We start from the raw sequence: 21,409 nt of genomic DNA, 5'->3' as shown, positions 1-21,409 counted from the left end.
AAACATCATAACTAAATACATGAATGTTGGATGTATAAATACCGAGACACGTCGTATAGCAATGCGAATTCACACTCGGCAAAACAGTCATATTCGGGAATAGGTCACGTTCGGTACTCAGCAGACAGACGACGTAGATGGTAAACCACAATCTAAGACGTGGTAAAAATGTCGTTAGTTAATTTAGACACAGACACATCGTATAGATCAACCAATTCGTGATGGTGTCCATAAAATTTACGGAGTGACATTTATAATCTTCCTTCGTCATAACTCTGTTGGAGCAGTTTCTGCGTAAGGAGCACATTCCTGTTTATGAAGTCCATATGGTATGCCCGAGCATAACGTATCAATTGAGATATGTAAACACCATTCGACGGAGCAGAGGGTATGTTACCGCTGAGAAATGGGAAATTGATAATTGGGAAGTTGAAATCAGCCCGTTTGTTATAGATTTTAGGGTGAAGTCGATCGTCCATCTGTTTCAATATTGAGGAAAGGATCAAGGTATGAAGCAGTCCTTCTAGTATCAGTAGTATCCTTAATTTCAAGTTCACTGGGATATATGAGATGCAAGTACTGACTGAAGTATGGGTTATTCAGTGATAGGACATTATCAATATATAAGTAATTGTGCTCTCATAACGTATACACGAAATTACTCCTTTTGCATATTCGTAATAACATAAATTGTCAAAAATTTTTTTAAATGAAATTGCAATTTTTTATCATCAGAACTTTGTATTTTGATGTAACAGTATGCACAATAAATGCTTATTATTTCGTTTTAGATGGCAACTTCTTTAACTGAGGAGGAAACATACTATCTCAGATTAGTGTCCTTGACAATAGGTGTTGCGCCACAAGCTGTTCGTGATTATTTCGACAGTGTTTTTCCACCGATTGATCTTGCAACAGAGCTACAGAACAAGAAGAAGACACTAAAACACCTGCGGTTTTCTTTAAAGGTTTTGACATCAGCACAATGGTCTACTCTTTTTCCGACAGGTACGTCGACTGTGGTTAATTATTTAGAATTAACATTAGTACGCAATCGAGTTTTGTTATCCTCATCTTATAGACAACATGCAAAAAGCAGAATGGTTGTAGTGAAGCGAAACGATAGGATTAACACAACTTTTATCTAATTATTTTATTTTCGTTTCTTTCTGTTAAAAAAGAGGCAATACAAAAAGAAACTGGCATTTTTCTTCCTATTACAACTTTTTCAATATACTAAAGCAACAGCATAATTATGCTGCAGTAATTAAATGTTCGAACATAAAAAGACAAAAGTTCAAACCATATCAATCTCTTTTATAAATTTAATCAAATGATTCTGAAGGTTATATAATTCACCATAGATATTCGGCTAAGTTGCCCTACAATATGGAACGACAAAGATTCAATATTATTATTACAGTATATAAATAAGGACACAGCTACATTAAGGACGTTTTTACACTACTTGCGACAAGGGCAGATAACTCCGTTCAATCTCATTAATTATTCATGCGTCGTTCTTACCGCACCGCCATGATTGAATATCCAGTTCACCAGTTCTTGATGAAACGACGTTGCAACAATTATTGCGTTAGGGTGAAGAAAGTTTCAAAACAGGGTAATTATCGAAAATTGTACATAATTATGAATAATTATTGTGATTTACACGATTTTCTAAGGAGTTCTTAGTTCCGCCTTCTACAAATTGTAAGCCAATCAGAAACTACCTGCTTCATTTGGAAATTTATATCCAAAATTCTCGAGCACCTGTCTGGTAGTAAAAAACTAGAAAATATGGACAGAAATACAACAATTTGGTTATTAAACCTACATATTTGGTAAGAATTGTCATCAGGTTATCTCAATAACAGCAAATGACAAGTATTTTTTTAGTTATTTGTCAAATTTTGATATCCGCATGGTAGTACTATGCCTTGGACATCGCCTGATAATCACGAACCTCATCAATGACTTCATTTCGGTTAAAAAAGAAGTTATGTTTACTCATTCGTCTCTTTTTATCATTATTTAGTTGATTTAATGTTATGAAGTGTGGTATATACGGTAAATTTCCTTAACAAATTGAGAATTGTACAAAAAGGAGGGGACTATATCTATATATAAAAAAGTAAAAAGTAATTATCCCCCTATCAGCTGCCAACACGCAGGGAAAATGCTGTCTGTTAGCAGCTATGTAGACAGGCATGTGGCTAGGTCTGTCGATGTTCTGATTGTTGTTGTTTACACCCAATATGTTTTCACATATTGCCTTAAATTTCTTTGCTAGCAATACACCTATTCGCTATTCGTCCACCATTACTGCACATCACTGAAGTTCCTCTAAATTTTGACATCACAAGACAAAATATCTGACGCCAGGATGGACGCCATCTGCTGAGGGTATTTTTCAATTATGATTTTTACATAAAGAGTCAAAGCAAAAATTTAAATAGACTTTCAAGACCTCAGAATTGTTTAGACCAAAGTTCATTGCATGAAGGGAACATTCACCAGGGAGGGCTTGGTGCCAGCAAACATTTTAAACCCCGCCACATTCTGTATGTGCCTTTCCCAATTTTTGGTAATTCAGTGGTTGTTGTTTGTTGTTGTACATTATTATCATATTTGTTTTTCGTTTATTGATTTGTACTTTAAATACATGTAAGGCTGTAAGTCTTTTTCAATGGAATTGTTTTACATCGATTATATCAAGTCCTTTTAAATCATACTTTGTCGTATGGGTTTTGCTCATCATGCTCATTGATTAAGGTCATACATTGACCTAAAGCTGCTAACATTTGGTCTCTGTCGGAAAGTGTCTCATTGGCAATCATACCAGACCTTCTTTTTTTTCATTGTACCTGTGTACAAATTTCATGAACCAGAATTCTTTAGTAACTTCATCTTAAATTAGGAATAACTAGAAACTATAATGTAAACTCAATTATGGCGATTTTGTGTATTCTTCCTTTGATCTTTTTTATGATAATTTTTCATATTGATATCGAAAATTATAGTCAGAAACTAATGGCGCATGTGATATTGTCAATGTAAACATCAGTGACTTCATCGGCATTAACAAAAAGTAACTCGCAGTTACTATGCTAGTTCAAAGTCAATAACAACTAATAAAAAAATCATGTATTTACTAAAATTTCAATCAGTTCACAGCCAACATCCAATGGATTTATTGTTAAGACGTCATTTACAGTCAGAGAAAAATATGACCTTGCCAACATATAGGTATCGACAGATTGTAGTACCGTTAATATTTTGAATGCAATGTTACCTATGGAAGAATTTAGTAAAGGATTTAAGTAATTTTTGGTAATGAAATACCTGACTTAATAATTTACCAGAAATACGTACATTACGCTCATTGAAATCCAAAACGTCACTACAGGCACGGGCGTACCGAAACAGTTGGGATATATAAATACTGTAAGATGGGGCCAAAGGAACATCACCATCCAAAAAAAGGGAAAATTAGCAATAGGGAAAGAAAAATCGTCCCTTTTGTCGTCCCTTTTGTCGAACATTTTAGTGTTGAGATTCTCGTGTAAACTTAAGTGTTTGCCAAAATTTAACTAAATATTTAAGTAGTATTAAAATAATTAGTATTAATTTTTTAAGGTTCTGCAAATGTATCCTCAAAAGATTTTGATCTAACTTTAATGATATGTCTGTTGAGAAATGTATCTGGTATGGCACCACCTGCCTTTGGTTTTGACGTTCTTCCATCTTCAACAGACATAAGTGAAGCAGATGACCTTGCTCGAATGAAATTTTTTCGAAATAAAATTGCACACTCTGACAATGGAACACTTCCGAAAGCAGACTTCCTTGCGGCATGGGATAATGTTAGCCAGGTAAATATGCAAAACGAATCTTATAAAATTACTGATAAAACCCACAGCATTAAAGTTCGACCTCTAATACTTTTTAATTATCATATATTTTGTTTTTGTTTGTTTTATTTTGTTTTGATTTTTTTTTTTTTGGCTTGGTTTTCTTTTTTTTGGGGGGGGGGGGGGGGGATTAATACCTCAAATGATTTATAAATGATTATGTATTCAGAGTGGTGAATGTTGAAGATGTTATGTATTTACTAATTATTTATAAAACGTGATACGTAAAGTAAAATGTTATTATTAAAGGCTACAGAACGGCTTGGAGGATTGGCTTATAAACAAGTCTGTTTGGATTTGAAAGGCGCAAATCTTGACAGTTCATCTTACACTGATATATTACTGAATATTAGACAAGCACAAGATGAAAAGATAAAAGATTTAGCAGACAAAATAGAGAATGTGTTAACGGAGACCCAAAAACCTAAACAGTCTTTCACAGATCCAGTACCTTCAGCCTTAAGAGGTGCTAATTTTTTTTATACTTAAATTAATGTTCTCCGATTTCAACACAACCTTACTAATATGAATTTAAGACGAATTTATAGACAGTCAATTCAACAGTAGTAGACTTTGAAAGTTCCTACTTTTCGGTACCCTTTCTAATTTAAAAAAGGTGCCATGATGTGGCGTAGAAAGTATTTCATATAAGTAGGATTGACTTAATTGAAAAGTATAATCGACGCGATCTGCGACGAAAAATATAATTTCCTTTTGTGAAACAAATATACATGTAAATAATTTCTCCCGTAATCGCGGATAAAATCGTTTTCTGCAAACGTCTTCAGTTGCAAGAATATTATCGATTAGTTCCTATTCAAAAACAAATGTTCAAATGTCTGTCGTTATCAAACGCACGACCGTGTTTCAAATATTTTAAAATATGCACACTCAAAGAGGCAATACTTATAAAGATAACTGTTTAAGTGTTGTATAGAATAATTGGAATTGCAACATAAAAAAAAACGTCAGAGTATATCCACATAGTATCGTTTCCTGGTATTTGATAAATGAAATGTTCTTTTTCATAAGGAAGTATTGATATTTACTGCTCAACAAAATTTCGAAATTTGTGTATAATGAAAACATAAGAAAAATGTTTTATGATAATTATTTTATCACTGAAAAAATTCTATTTTTTCCACAATAGTTGTCATTCTTTTTTATTCAATTCATTCCTTTTTACTGTGCTACAGACTTTTTAAAGTATAAAAAATCATCACTATCAGTATCAATATCTTAAATTTAAATAAATTCAAAAGCATTTGTCGCGTTTGTCTATTTGCAGGTCTGTTTCAAAGTAAAATCGCTTTGTGGGAGAAAAACGATACAATATTTGAAGAATCAAACTGTTCAAAACAGCTTCTAAAAATGATCAAGGAAAACAATATTGTCACCATTACAGGCAACCCAGGTATGGGGAAAAGTCTTTCAATGAGACATACCGCCTTGCAAATGAAGTTAGAAGGATATGACATATTACCTATTACAGATCCAAAAGACATATTAACGTTTACAATGCCATATAATAAAGCACTCTACGTTATTGACGATATTTGTGGTAAATACAATGTTGTTCAACATTTGATAGAAGTTTGGGAACTCTATAGTCCTGAAATCAAAGAAATCATTACAACCTCGAAAAGTAAAATTTTATCCATTGTAGACTTCAAGTCTTCCAAAGCAAACAGTTTCAGAGTTTAGATTTTTTAACAGAGACACATTTTAATTTTTTGTCAGTAGAATATTCTTTAACGACTGAAGAGAAAAGGTGTATAGCAAAGAAGTATTTACAAGAAGATTTTGCAACAACATTACCAGAGGATGTTATTGAACAGTATGATTGTTTTCCGCTTTTATGTTCTTTATTGTCCGATACTGAAGACGACGAAAAAGCAAACACATTCTTGAAAAGTCCATACGAGGTATTTGAAAATGAACTAGAACAGCTGTATGAAAATGCTGATCGACTAATGTATTGTTCGTTGGCCATAGTTGTAATATTTAATAACAGGTTATGTGCATCTATGCTGCTTCATTCGGTTGATAATTGTGATAACGAAATATTTGAAGATATTTTCGAAGCATGTGGTGAATCGAAAACTAGCTCAAGAGATCATGTGATCGAACATTTAGAATCCCTGAATAGCTCATATATATTAAAACATGACACATTTTACAGCTACATACATCATAAATTATTTGAAATCGCTGCATTTTATTTTGCTAAGAAACCACTGCTTCTAAATTGCATGCTTAAGCACTGTTGTGCGACTTTTCTTTGTGAACGATTTATATTTCAGTCTTTTTCCGGTGGAAAGCACGAATTCCAAATCATCTTGCCTCAAAATCTAGTAAAAATATTTTTTGATAAGTTGTTAAAAGGCGTAAATGTTGATAATGTTTTCGACATTTTTGGCTGCGAGCTAATGACCTATGTAGAATACAGGACAAGTCTTATTTCTTATATGAAAACATTAGATAAGGAAATAAAAGCTAATCTACTACGTTTATCTCGGGCTGGATTAACCATTGTCCATCTCATGTGTAAACTTGGATATACAGATATTATTCGTTTTTGTATAGATGAAGGAATTAAACCAAACAGCTATCAAGATATAGGAGTCACTCCTCTTCACACAGCATGTAAATATGAGAAGGAAGAAGTAGTAGATATGCTACTCAAATTTGGTGTAAATGCAAACAAATATAAAAGTGCCGGATACACTCCGTTATATGAAGCATGCAAATCTGGGAAAACAAATGTAGTGGAGAAACTTTTAAGGTATGGGGCAAATCCTTCTTTATGTAGCGACAATAGGTTAATTCCATTGTTAATTGCCACTGAAAATGAGCATACGAAAATTGTGCATCTTCTTTTGAGATACAGAGCTGATGTGAACCAACAAGATGGAGACCTAAAATCAGCTTTACATATATCCTGTATGACTGGCAACGTTGAAATATTAAACTTTCTCATCAGGTATGGAGCAGATGTTGATATTAAGACGACGAACGGAGAAACTCCTTTATATTTTGCTTGTGAAAAATTACATATTAGCATCATCAAGTTGTTACTGGTAGAAAATGCAGATGTATTCCAATTCTCAACAAGGACAGGCTTTTCACCTCTCTCAGTGTTGTTAAAAAAAGACAAAAACGAACTGGGAACGGATATTTTAAATCATGTTTCAAATAAAACCCGTTTGTATATTGCATTTGAAAACGCACTAGAGAACAACGATGTGAAGCTTGTAGACATTCTATTAAAATCTGATCTATCTGTCAATAATACATTATCATCAGGAAACAAAGCGCTTCACGTAGCTTGCAACTATGGGAATCTTTGTTTCGTAAAGAAGCTTCTTGATTGCGGAGCAAGTATTAATTGTCGAAACGCAAATTACGTTCAACCAATACAGATAGCATGTCAAAGAGAACATGAAGATATTGTGTCGTTATTGGTTTCAAAAGGTGCAAATGTAAATGATACTAGCACAAAGTGTGCTATGCCCCCTCCACTCCACATTTCATGCATAGTGAGAAATGAAGAAATAGCTTCAATTCTTGTAAATGGAAACGCAGATCTGAATGAAACAACAACATTAACTCTTAGTTCAATGTATGAATTCCGTAACCAGACCTATATCAATAAACTTTTTAGTACTGTGGACCAAAACGTGAAAGGCAATGTCACCCCAATCGAAATAATATGCATGGAGAGAGATTCGGGTTTGTTGCGTTTTTTTCTGGAAAACAGTGCAGATCCAAATATGAAAACTGATTTGTACGGAATTCATCCACTTTTGATAGCTTGTTTTTATAAACAATCCGAAATGATTGATATGTTATTGCATCATTGCTCAAATGTTAATATATGTGGAAGTATAGATAATTTATGCTTAACAAATATTATGTGCAATGACGACGAAGACATTATTGAGCTTATTGCATATAGGCGGAAGAAAGTAACATTATCTACTTTCACGCCTTTGCATATTTCTTGCTTAAAAGGGGATGATTCTGCTGTGTCTTCAATACTACAATCCCGCGCAAGGACTGACATTGCTACTCCTGTGTCACCTTTTGTGATATATACCTTAAACTGTAAACGATTGTTGAAGTTGGACTTTCAAGCTGCCATTTATTATTTAAGCAAGTATAGTGAGATTAAAGACGTTCTTCCTATACATCTTGCATGTTTTGGTGGATATCCTAACATAGTCAAATTGGTAATTGATCGTATGAATGTAATGCCTGGCAATTTATCGTTACAAGTGAGCGCTTTTCAAGTTGCGTCGTTACATGGGAAATTTTACAAACGTAGATTTGAAATAGAAACACGATGTTACAGCTTAAATCCTTTGCAAATTGCATGTCTGGAAAGACATTGGGATATATGTAAAGTGTTATTAGACAAAGGCTATAATGCATATTCGACATTTTATGTATCCGACTTTTTTATATCTTGTTTTGAAATCAGCAGTGCCATAATCCCAACGGAATATAATACAAAAGTTTATAAAACCTCCGTTATAAAATGTATGTATGAAAATAAGGTTTATGATCTTATCAAACACGTTCTGAATTTAACAGAAGATTTGGAAAAACCCACCGATTGTGTTCTTCATGCATTATTAACCTCTGCGTGCACAAATGGTGATCTTGAACTTGCTAAAACTATTCTAGAGAGATTTTCAAATATAGATGATGGGCAACCTGTTTCGTCCCTTCATGCTGCATGTGAACACAACATGATTGAGATAGTCGATTTTATTTTGTCGACGAACCCTAAGATGGACCAAATTAATGAACATTTGGGTACACCTCTTCATATTGCCAGTAGGAGAGGGTATGAAAGAATTTTACATTTACTACTCAAAAACGGTGCTAGTCCGTTTGCATTGACGCGAACAGGAGAAAACGCCTATCACTTAGCTTGTAAGCATAACCATGTTGACTGTTTTTCTCTTCTACAGCAGTTTACGGATGAGCACATTTACTCTATATACACCGATAATGTCCATTTCACTAATATATATACATCGGAAAAGAAAACGACAACTTATTTTGCCTATTTAAACAGAAATGGAATACTTCTATCAATACTTCTGAATAATTGTGCAGATATTAATTTGCCTTTAGGTGAGGATAACGAAACGTTACTTTTAATTGCTTGTAAGGAAAGCCGTGTCGAATATGTTGACTTCTTCTTGAAAAGATCGGCTGACGTCAATGTAACAAACATTAACGGAGAAACACCACTGTTAATTGCATGTGCAAACGGATATGACCCCATAATAAGGCAGTTATTAGAGACAAACGCTTCTGTGAATATTCAAGGAAATAATGGATACTGCCCATTATATTTTTCTAACAACAATAACTCTGAAATAACAGAACTGTTATTAAAGAAAAACGCAAATCCAAACTGTTTATTACACAATGGAACAGAAAATTTATTAATAAATGCAGTAAAACGTAAAAGTTATAACGCAGTTGAGCTTTTACTAAAATATGGTGCTGACGTGAACTTCAGCTATAGTCCCGGACAACCGGCATTATTTTTTGCATTTGAAAATGGTGATACGAAGATGATGAAATGTCTACTAAGATATAATGCAGACAGTAATGTTTGTTCACACGAACGATCAAAGTACTTATATCAAGCCTGTGTTAGAGGAATGGTTGACATTGTAGAACTTATTATGTTTCATGATTGTACCTTGGATCCAAATGATGTGCAGACTAATGGAGAAACATCATTGTTTGCGTGCTATAAAGCTATGAACAAAAGTAATATTGAGACTGTTACTCGTCATTTAAAAATAGGACGTTTGCTAATGAGATTTGGGGCCGATATCAATACAAAAACTACTGATAATGATGCACCTTTTAACCAGTTATGTTTGAATGGTACACTCGCTGAAGTTGAGTACATATTAGAGAATAACAGTGTGAGCCAAGACCTAATTATGAAAGAAATACAGGATCCCCGTATACAAGGGAGGTATACGCTCTTAACATTATTAATATTTTACTTTCGCAAACCGATCCTGACAGATTTGTTTTATGACATTTGGTTCGATGCTGTTGAAAACGCTCAGTTAGAAATTATAAATTTATTAATTGAGAAGGGAGTTGACACTAATATGATTCGTCACACGGACAAACATTGTGCACTGCATATAGCGAGTGAAATGGGGAATATAGGCGCTGTAAAAAGCATATTGAAACAATTTAATACTATACCAAATATGAAATCCGCTTCAGGCCATACTCCCTTGCAAGTAGCGTGCCTCAATAGTCAAGTTGAAATATATGAATCACTAGTCAAAAGTGAAGCTAAAATAACAGACAAAACAGCTGACGGAACCGACAAAAACATTCATTTTGCTTGCAGATATATGGATAATTATCTTCTTGCACAGCTCTGTACTACAAAAAGCAATTTATACTGCGTGAATGAAAATGGTTTGACTCCTTTGATAATATCAATTTGTATGGGTGACTTGAGAAACGTAGATGTTTTGTTAAATCATGGTGCACCTGTAGACCAGGACACTTTAATTTATTACAAAGAAGTCGAGGAATTGTTTGGAACATCAAGCATTTGTATGACACGTGCAACGCCCCTCCATATTGCATGCTGGAAAGACGATTTTCGAATTGTTCAACAGGTTCTCGCTGGAAATGCTACCTGTAGTTTGTTAATGCACAACTATTACAATTTGTCAGCTGACGAAAAAGAATGTGACAAGTTATCACCATTATGCATATCAGTTTTACGAAATAATTATAGTACAGTAACATTACTCCTACAGGGTATACCAAATTCAGATCTCCATATAGAGAATTCTATGTTTACGTCCTCGTTATTTAACCAGGGAAATAAAAGTAGCAAAGAATGCTATATGGATAACAAAACTTACCTAACACCATTTCAAGCAGCATGTATTTTAGGTTATGTTGACATCGCTGAAGAGTTGTTAGAAAATCACGTTGATGTTAATCAGAGGTTTAAAGTAACTCCAATAATTCTTTCGATTTGTGCTAGGAACCATGTTCTGATGCAGAAATTTCTTTCTTCCAACGGTTTCATTGACAAGAACTTTGAAATTGAGGTTACTCCGTTAATATTTTCCGTTCTTGTTGAAAACTTGGAATTACTTAAGATGTTGCTATCTAACTATGCAGATCATGAATCCGAGGTAACAATTTGTTTGTTACATGTGATTCCATTTCACGAAGATATCCTCAATGTGCTGACTAGCGAATCTTTAGATTTAGAACAGCTTTTGCTGTCTGAATGCACAATGAATCCATTTCTCATTGCTTGTTTAAAAGGCAATAATGATATGTGTCGCCTGTTTTTTTCGAAGTATGCTGATCCGCTTTATGCAACACAACTGACAGCCATGCATGTCATTTGCTTTAAAGGCTATGATAAACATCTTAAAATTATGATAGAAGAACGTCTACAACTAAGCAGGTACTTTCGAATTCAGTGCAGTCATTTTATAGCAATAGGAAATCTTGTTGAAATAAATGATGAACTTGTTACATTATCTACTGGGTGTAATGATGTATTGCATATTTCTAATCTAGAACTGGCATGTATGGATGAAGACGTGTATATTCTAAAGCACATTCTGGATATTTTGCCTGAAAAAAGTTATAATAGTGTAATGAAAATAACACCACTACTTTTATCATATTTGTTCGAAAATTGTGCCCAACTTGGAATAGGCATATTTTTGTCTAATGCCGATTTGTGCAGTTGTATATCTTATAATCTGATGATTTCTTTGTTTTTTTATAAACGATACGGAGACACAGGTCAGCATTCGAAAAAAATTACATTCGATGATAGCATTCAGTTAAGTGACTTGAGTTTGCTTTTAAAATTTTGTTGCGCGGGTACTTCAGCTATATATGAATTTAGTGATATGTTTGAAGCATCTGATACAGCTTCCGTCGGTAAAATTATTAAAGACCGATTAACTTGTTGTGAAGAAAATTTATTGACCTCATTTTTGCTAGATTTTAATGAAAACAAAGATGATGAAACAACAGTTTTAGAATTACTACAACACACTGATGTTTGCAAAAAGATGTTTATAGTAAATTGTGCATACCTACTTTTGTTTAGAAATAGCAGGCTTGACTCACTGCCATTGTCAGCATACAGTGAACTATCACATGAACCACTATCATTCACGGCAGTTGAAGCTTTTCACTTAATTCAACGACGAATTCCGCATTGTTTTCTATCATCAACTGAAGCAAAATATAGGTCACTTAAAATTAGTCCACTCATGATAGCTTGCTTACACGAAAACATGGTAAATGTCGAATTTATTTTGCAGAAAAGGTTTGCTATCAGTCAAACAAATGAGTTGAGCCTTCTGCTTCTGGCTGGATTTCGGGACTACAAATATGGAAACACATTAAATACGATTGTTTCTAGTAAAAACATCGATGCGAAAATAAATGCATTGCACGCTGCAATTATCATGGGGAACATTGAAATGACAAGAATGCTTCTGGCATATGGCTGTTGTGTAAATACTTCAGCATTTCTAACACCTATACATATTCCTGTAATTCAAAAAGAAATGTCTGAATTTAGTTTTGATGATCAATACGATCTAACAATATTTCATGATGTAGCTACTGAAGAAGATAGAATAAACTGTATGATTGTACCATTAGAAATAAACCCTATACACTTAGCATGCTTTCGTGAGAATAGTACTGATTTTGTGAGATTATTGGCAGGGAGACAATGTACTTTACTATCAACTGCAAAGCTGTCGACACTGGGCTTTTACATGTTAGGAACATCACTCGAATACTCTAATTTTTCGTTAAAACATAACACGTTAGAGGCTTTTTCCGAATTAACACCTTTGAACATTGGAAGTTTGATTAATAATGCTCATCTCGTTGAAATCCTACTGAGTAAGCAAAACAAAATTGATTCTGTGGCATCTGTTTTCCCTCTTCATATGAATACCAGTCACTGTTCAGACATCGTTGATCTAATTACAAACCAATCCGTATTCATGTAAACATCACTTAACATGGCACTTTTAAATCAAAATTCTGATATTGTTGATCTATTAATTAAAAACGGAGCAAATGTGGATATGTCAACATCATTATTTATGGAAATAAGCATTGACGATATGTTCATCTCTACCTACTCTACTCTGAAGGCTATTCATTTAGCAGGTATTGTAGATGAGGATCACAATTTTAGAACCATTCTTTCAAAAACCAAATCTATTAATGAGAAATGTGCAATTTCTGTGTGGCATTTATGTTATCTGGAAGCAATTAATGGTGTAAAAATGTACCAAGCATTTGACCGGGAAATAGAACTCCATCTCAGCGCTTTACATATATGTTGTATAACTAGAGATTGTGCCCGTGTAGAAATGCTACTAAAGTCGGGAGCAAATTGCAACATACCAGCAGAAATTCCATTCGTTTACACAAAATTTAAATCTGCAATTCGTTTGTCCAAATATCCTTTACATTTAGCTGCAGAGAGTGGTAATTTAGATATGTGTGTTTTATTGCTGAAGTATAGCGCAGACAACGAAGTGAAGACAAACGTTATAGGATTCAAACCATGGCAGTTAGCGTTATACCATGGACATGCTGATGTATTGGAATGTCTTGTTACCGTGCGTACAAGCATAAATAAATCTTCATTTATGTTTACTTTGCTCTTACATTTAATACGAACCTGTTTTGGAAAAACTGTTCTTAAGTTTTTCGCAAAGTCGAAATATGCCATTGTGCTTCTGTCATTTTATAGATATTTGATGAATGTGCTTGGATTTTGTTTCGTGTAAAGAAATTTCATCGGAAATAATATCGTTTTAGTAACTTTTTGAAAGCGAATGACATAAATAGCTGAAGAATTAATCCGACCATATAACTGGAAATTTATCTGTGACATGTGTTATCATTTCTGAAATGATAATTTGGTTCGTTGAGATGAACATGTGCATTTAAATTTTGTTGACGTTTATACCTACCGGTAATTTAACCAACGACCACGTATTGATTATAAACACAGGTGTACTGTGGTCGTTACTTTAAAGAAGAAGTAGATAATTTCACGGGTGTCATTCGGTATATCGAAAAAATGAACGGGAAAGAATAAGTAACGGTGGTCAAGTATTGCGATAGGATCGTGAAAGTTCTAAAATCGGATCCTGAATGAAATCTTATCGAGAAGACACTTGCAAGGTCAAAAGATAAATTAAATGATATGTTGAATCATAAAGACAAATTTTGAAAAAAAAAATGAAACTGTCTGTCAAGATAGTTCGACATTATGACCAGTATCTGAGAAAATCAGTCTTAAATATTATCGTTTTTACAAAACTGCAAAAGGCAGATTGCTCTTCAACATTTCAAAAGACATAAGAAAAGTAAACAAACATGATTTTTTTCCTGATATGAATGACTAAATTACTTTTTTTCTGAACAATGTCGTCCTATAGTAATGTTTTAAGTGATCTCGGTATTATTTTGAAGTACCTTCATCAGAAATTTGTTAAAATTGGCATATTTGTATAAATTTGATATTGATGATCGTGAAAGATCAGTACAACTTTTTTTAACTCGTGAAAAGGATCGTGAGAGATCCGTTGTCGCTTATTAGTAATTGCACAAATTATTGAAAGTGTTCAAATCATTTTGTAATTATATGAAAATTTATTATGTAACTGGTACAGCAAAATACCGAACTTCCGTGACTTTTTCCGCTTCTTTTTTTGTTAGGGAATCATCTGTTAGGCTATGATCTTTCAATTCCATTTTGTCTGTTTTATACTAAGACCATTCTTCAACATTTTATGTGGTTATCATAAGTCAAGAATTCCTCATCCGATTTCAATAATGTTATAATATATCTATAAGAGGAAGATCATTTTCGATTTTTTATTTTGCTTTTTTAAAGGGGGGACATTTAAGTTTAAAAAAATTGCAAATTTTGAGAACTATCTGTTTTAGTTAGAATTTCAATAGACAATCATAATCGACTACGGGGATTTCCAATTTACGGCATGTACAAATTGGGGTAAAATGTGGTAAAAAGTTATTGTTTCTTTCGTGTTAGAATTAATATGCCATTATTAATTTGTTCTAGATATCAAAAATTATCCGTCGGCTGCAGTTTTCGATATGATTGTCAAGTTGTATGAACAATTTCACAGAATAAATCTTATATATTAAAAGAACATATTTAAAAGTTGGGTAATATCAGGGGGTGGACAAACAAAAAAAAAACTACAAACTTCAAAGAAATAAGAAAACAGGTAATTTGGAAAAACAATCTGATTAATTTTGAAAATAAAACCACTATTTTTGAAAAATGGATAAAGAGTAACTTGATATTTGTTAATGATATTATAGATGACACAGGTGCTATATCTCAACATTTTATTTTGGAAACATTAGTCTGTAAGATAGGCAGAAATAAATATTGTGAAAAAAGCCATCCCAAAAGATTTGCTTCAGATGCTAAAGTCTGAAAATTCTATTAAGAGTATTGTAAATATTCATGGAAAGGCAATTAAATTGAGGCTTCAAATTTGTAAAGATAAAACTGAACCCGCAATTGATGTTAGCAAATTGATGCGTATTTTACAAATTAATGAGCATCCTAGTATAAATAAATTATGTTTTTTCGTGTTTCTTTATGTAGAAGAGAAAAAGTTATAAGTCTAAATTGAAAACAACGTTCAAACCTATGATTGCGTTGGATAAAAACCGCATTTTTTATACGTGTGCATGCAAAACAAATTTCTTGGTAGATGGGGTCTAAATACAGCACAAACAACATTTTCCAAAAGACCAAAATAGTGAAAAAGTATATTTTAACAAAACAAATTTGACTAGCAGGTCGAACAACGGATGTTCTTAAACTCTGCTGACTGCCATTGGCGATTGCCAAATAAACGGATAACTAGATGTAACAAAATGAATCTTAACTATATATATAAGTCTAAATTGAAAACAACGTTCAAACCTATGATTGCGTTGGAAAAAACCGCAATTTTTATACGTGTGCATGCAAAACAAATTTCTTGGTAGAGGGTCTAAATACAGCACAAACAACATTTTCCAAAAGACCAAAATAGTGAAAAAGTATATTTTAACAGAACGCATTTGACTAGCAGGTCGAACAACGGATGTTCTTAAACTCTGCTGACTGCCATTGGCGATTGCCAAATAATCGGGTCACTAGATGTAACAAAATGGATCTTAACTATATATACAAGTCTAAATTGAAAACAACGTTCAAACCTATGATTGCGTTGGATAAAAACCGCAATTTTTATACGTGTGCATGTAAAACAAATTTCTTGGTAGAGGGGTCTAAATACAGCACAAACAACATTTTCCAAAAGACCAAAAAAGTGAAAAGTATATTTTAACAAATCGCATTTGACTAACAGGTCGAACAACTGATGTTCTTAAACCCTGCTGACTGCCATTAACGATTGCCAAATAAATTGATCACGAGATGTAACATGGATCTTAATTATTAATTTAATAACAAACAGAAAACAATAAACTTGCGGAGAACATGGTATACCGCAAACATGAGGTGCAAAAATTTGTACACCATATCCGGATTTCGACAATTAATGTCTCTTCAGTGATGTTAGGGATCGAAACGGTATTTGGACGGCCATATAATTTACCTCAATTTAGGATATATCGGCTTTATCTAGGGTTGTAACACAGAACATGATGTAAAATGGCAAGTAGTTGGTATACCTTGCAGGTTAGTTGTTTTTGTCTGTCGTAAAGGATGGTAATAGTATGTATTTCTTATGCCGCAAGAAACCTACAATCTGATTGGCTAATTACCCGGGGGTAAATTACACCCCACCCTTGTTCACCCGGGGATAACATTTTGCCAAAATTGATAATAAAAAAAATGTAATGGAAAAATAGGAATAAATCAAATAAAATTAAAATAAATTGCAAAATTAAAAAAATAAAATTGGGGGACCAGAATTTTTTTTTTTTTTTCTTTTATTATTTCAGAATTTCCTAAAACGCTTCATAATAAATAAATTTGTTATCTTGGTGTAATCAGGGGTGTACGGAATTTTACACCGGTGTTGAAAACGCATACACCATTCGGCTGCGCACAGGGTGTATGAATTTTACACACAGGTGTAAAATTCTGTACACCCCTGATTACACCGAGATAACTAATATTACCATGCCGTCACATCAATATATATACTCATATTTTTCTTAATTATAAACAGAAAGTTACATGTATATACATCTAACATAAATGAGTTTTTTTCTCTGTGAATGACCATCGAAGTGCTACTCCATTTTTTTGTATAAAATTTATATATCAATATGATATTTTTTTTATTTTCAATTGACGTTTTTTAGATTTTAAATTTCATTTCCTGATGATAAATATAAAAAAAATAAGATCTGGTATGATACCAATGAGATCACTATCCACCAGAGACCAAGTGACGTAGATGTAAGCATTTGTATGTCACCGAACGGCCTTCAACGATGACCAATCCTATACAATCTTGTCTGGTGCAATGCTTTCATGGTCAAAATATAACGCGTTGCCGGATCTTTCCAGATCAATTTTGATAAAAAATCAACAAAATCCTTCTTTTGATGAATAATCTTTACCTTTTTAAGGAAAACTTCTATTTGATTTGTGGATGCTACAAAAGTAATATAGAAGAAACAACGAGTAAAGAATGGCGGAATTGTAGATACTTAAAATACATAAAATAGAATATGGGTACTGAATTCTCAAAATGACATTGAATAATTAATTGAATCTACTGTCCATCATAGAAAGTAGCCATTCATGTTTCACCACAATTTTGATACTGCAGCTGTCACTGTAAATCAACTAATTTTCATGATCTATTTTTATTCGCGGCCTTCAAGAGTGTCAAAATAACGCAAATATATAACACAACGAAAATGATGTTCTTGGACCTTCTTTTATCGGAAAGCATCCACAATCTTGGCAAGTTGCAACAATAAATCACCATGACGATGGCTAGAATATGATAATTTAAGGCAACAGTAGTTTTCCAATGTTCGCTCGAACATGCAAATCAAGATTAAAACCAAGCTTGAGGGAATCGCGTGTACTCCTTCAGAATCGATACCGGGTGCTTCGAAATGGTAATCGTAATTGTGTTGCATGTGTCATATTCTATGCGAATCCACACTTATCAAAAATGTTACAATAGGGAATAGGACACATTCGACTTTCTCTGGTACTAGTATCTAAAGATAAAAAATTGCTTAAACTTGTCAGCAGTGATTTGAGAGACCAACTTGAAAAAAGTATTCGGGAAAGTAATACTTCTGATAACAAATGAATTATAAGAAGTATGCAAAATCTATCTTTTTTATTTAGAGCAAACAACGCAGTATAATTCAAGTTTGTCATGATAAGGTGGACAAGGAAGTGAACCACATTTGGTACCAACCATATAAAGGAGATGACCATTGTCGTTGCGCTCTCCACTCGGAATGTATTCCGGTTGACCGTCAACGCAGATGAATGAAGATGCTTTGCAATTATAACATCCTGAGGCTAAATATCCCATATACTCCATTTGCCATCCAGCGTAACACGTTTTACGCCCGGGGATCATTAATGAAGAGAATCTGTTTGGATTACGACATACTGCACATGGTACATCTTCATTCGCAGAGTTGGACGCAAAGGAGTTTTCCTCGTACCATATATTAATGTATTTCCAGGGGAAGTGCGATTAGTGAGTTCAGGGTCGGAAGGGAGACACAGCATATTAGACGGCCCTCCATATACAGAACCTTGACTATAAACGTTGCCAGCAGCATTACCTAAAGCATAATTGAAAACAATATTTAAAAATATAAAGTCATTGTCCCAGCAAGATGGATAACTAAGTAAGGACAGCGCTATAAATAGCCAAAATCTAGATATTTATAAAACGTTTTATATTATTTTGTTGCGTTGTTTATATAAAACAAGATGTTGTATGATTGCCAATGAGACAACTATCTGTTTTCCATTCGTTTGATGTGTTTGAACTTTTGATTTTACCATTTGGTAAGGGGATTTCCGTTTTGAGTTTTCCTTGGAGTTCGGTATTTTTGTTATTTTACTTTTTAGTTATGTTTTAATTTTTCAAAAACAAAATCAATATATTTGTACCGATAAAAACAATATTTTAAGATTTTACTACTGTGTTTATAAATAAAAAAACTTTAAGTATAGTTTATTCAAAGGATGAATGAGTTTACGTTGATCATATCTAAATTAACGGGCTCTGTAAACAACATCACTGTAAAAATTGTGGACGCTTTTTTTGAAATGTATGATCCTGTTGATAAATTTTCAGAAAGTTGAGCCAGTTTTTTTTTACAAAATTTTGGATATTATCTCAAGGGAATTTAAAAATCTAGTTAGAGAAACATTCAGATTTTCTTTATCACGAGAAATAAAAGATTTTAAAAGATTTCATTTCAGCATTTTACATTTTTTTAAAACCGGACATCAGTAGTTCGGAAGATCAGAATTTGCTTTCAGTTCTTCTTATAAGAAAACGAAATACATGGTTTACAATTTCTTGTTACAAATACTCTCTATATATTTACAGAATCCACTTACCTACTCAGATATAAGTCTATTGAACATGTAGATTATTTTAAAAAATCTCCTGTCACCCGAAGTTGACTTACATTCTAACTCCTAAAGACTTATTTACCATGTACAATTTACCTTTTAAAACTTCACATATAGGGCTCGAGCTTGCGCTTGTTTTCTTCATTTGCCATCATGTTCTTAAGTCCGTAGTCTAAAAGTCGTTTTGTCTCCTTGCATATACTCCCCCTTCTTTATAGCCAAAATATATAATCTCTTGTGGTTTTTGTCTTTTGTTTGTTTTTTTATTTAATTGTTTTTAGGTTTGTTTTGGGTTTGTTTTTGGTTTTTTTTTAATTATTCTATTTGGGAAATATTTATGTGTTTACTTTGAATATATCCCTCTAAATTTCTATAAAATAAATTTTCAGGACCATCATTTCACTTTAACTGTTGAAATTAAGAGGTATATTTTCCATATTTAAGGTTTTGCATATGAAAAAAAATACGAGACTAATTGAAAAGAAAGATTTGCAAAAGGAGTAATTATGTTTTGTTCTGTGACAACATGGTGAACAGATCAATTCTGTTTAAATAACCTACTGTCTGAAACATCTAATGGTGTATAATCATGATAATACACACATACTTTAAAGTAAAATGACACACACATTGGTTTTACGAGAGGTATGAAAATATGCAAAAAAAACATCTTGTTCGGGATATTAGCAACACCGAATGATTTTAAAATATCTTTAATTTATACTTGTTAATTATAATAAATAAAAAAAGTTGTATTTATAAAAATATCTAATTTGAGCGTTCCTGGTGCAGATGGATCCTGAGGTGCGATTCGGACGCAAGAGGTTTTTACAGTGTTGTTTCCATTTTTTTTACCCTTGTTTTTTTATTATATTTTACTTAATTTGTACTTAATCGAAAAAGTGTTTATTATATACGGTATGTTTTAACAACTACAAACAAAAATGTGTTGGCATCTTTGTCAACTTTACTATCAACTACAACAACTTTTTTGTTTGGCGTTTATGTTAAATTTATTTGTATGTTTGTTTGATTTTTTAATCAGTTGTTTTGTTTGTCTGTGATGTATGTTTTCTCAGTTTTGGCTGCTGGATCCAAATTAATGTCACATTAACCTATTCAGTCTGTCTGGGTTGCTCACCCAATTTTGTCAATATAACGGAACTATAAACAACTGTCATACAAGTGGGAGGATTAGCTATCTATAAAACCAGGTTTAACACACCACTTTCTTTGGGAAATGCCTGTATCAAGTCAGGAATATGATAGTTGTTCCACTCGTTCCGTTGCTTGATAACGTTTAATTTTGTCAGTTTTTATGGACTTCCCCTTTTTTAATTGACCTTGGAATTCGGTATGTTTGTTATACATTTTGGATTAACGTCTTTAAATTTGAAAATTTAGTTTAAATCATTTCTTTCTAAAACTATCAAAACTCCCCAGGCCTATGTTAAATGAAATAATATGTACAGACCTGTGTAAACTCGTTCTGTGTTTAAAGGACAACCACTTCTTCCCCAACGTACATAAGTTGAACCACGATCTGTAAAATGTAGCAATATATAATAGAGTTTAAGATATGGACACACAATGCACTTCCATTTGAAAAAAAATGCTTTGATATAAGCTGGACAACCACTCTTTCTTCTATAACTGAAGAATTTTCTTATATTTCTTAATAGAGTTTAAAAAAAAGTATTTACATATTTGTTTTTCAAAATTCAATATGAAAAAGAGAGGCAAAAGATACTAAAGGTACATTCAAACTCATAAGTAGAAAACAAAC

The 21,409-nt window shown here is 32.9% G+C and overlaps 1 protein-coding gene across 6 annotated transcripts in view; it reads left to right on the top strand.

Annotated features, from left to right (window-relative positions):
* Window positions 1-18,941, top strand: part of LOC127709991 (E3 ubiquitin-protein ligase DZIP3-like) — a 43,239-nt gene extending 24,298 nt beyond the window's left edge. For 2 of the 6 annotated variants that reach the window (XR_007985893.1, XR_007985892.1), the window contains exons 2-6: window positions 792-1,008; window positions 3,637-3,872; window positions 4,161-4,377; window positions 5,200-16,725; window positions 17,628-18,941. Coding sequence is in view for 1 of the 6 variants with exons in the window: in XM_052215695.1 (XP_052071655.1) it covers window positions 792-1,008; window positions 3,637-3,872; window positions 4,161-4,400 (693 nt within the window). In the remaining 5 variants the exon portion in view is untranslated. Of the gene's footprint in view, window positions 1-791; window positions 1,009-3,636; window positions 3,873-4,160; window positions 4,580-5,199; window positions 16,726-17,627 lie in introns of those variants that run through there. The other 4 variants (XM_052215695.1, XR_007985891.1, XR_007985890.1 and 1 more) reach the window with 4 other exon arrangements.
* Window positions 18,942-21,409: the final 2,468 nt, after the last annotated feature.

This window comes from Mytilus californianus, unplaced genomic scaffold (genome assembly GCF_021869535.1).
Source record: "Mytilus californianus isolate M0D057914Y unplaced genomic scaffold, xbMytCali1.0.p SCAF_7, whole genome shotgun sequence".
NCBI classification, from domain to species: domain Eukaryota; kingdom Metazoa; phylum Mollusca; class Bivalvia; order Mytilida; family Mytilidae; genus Mytilus; species Mytilus californianus.
Note: the sequence above shows the minus strand (reverse complement) of the source record. Positions and strands in the feature narration are given on the sequence as shown.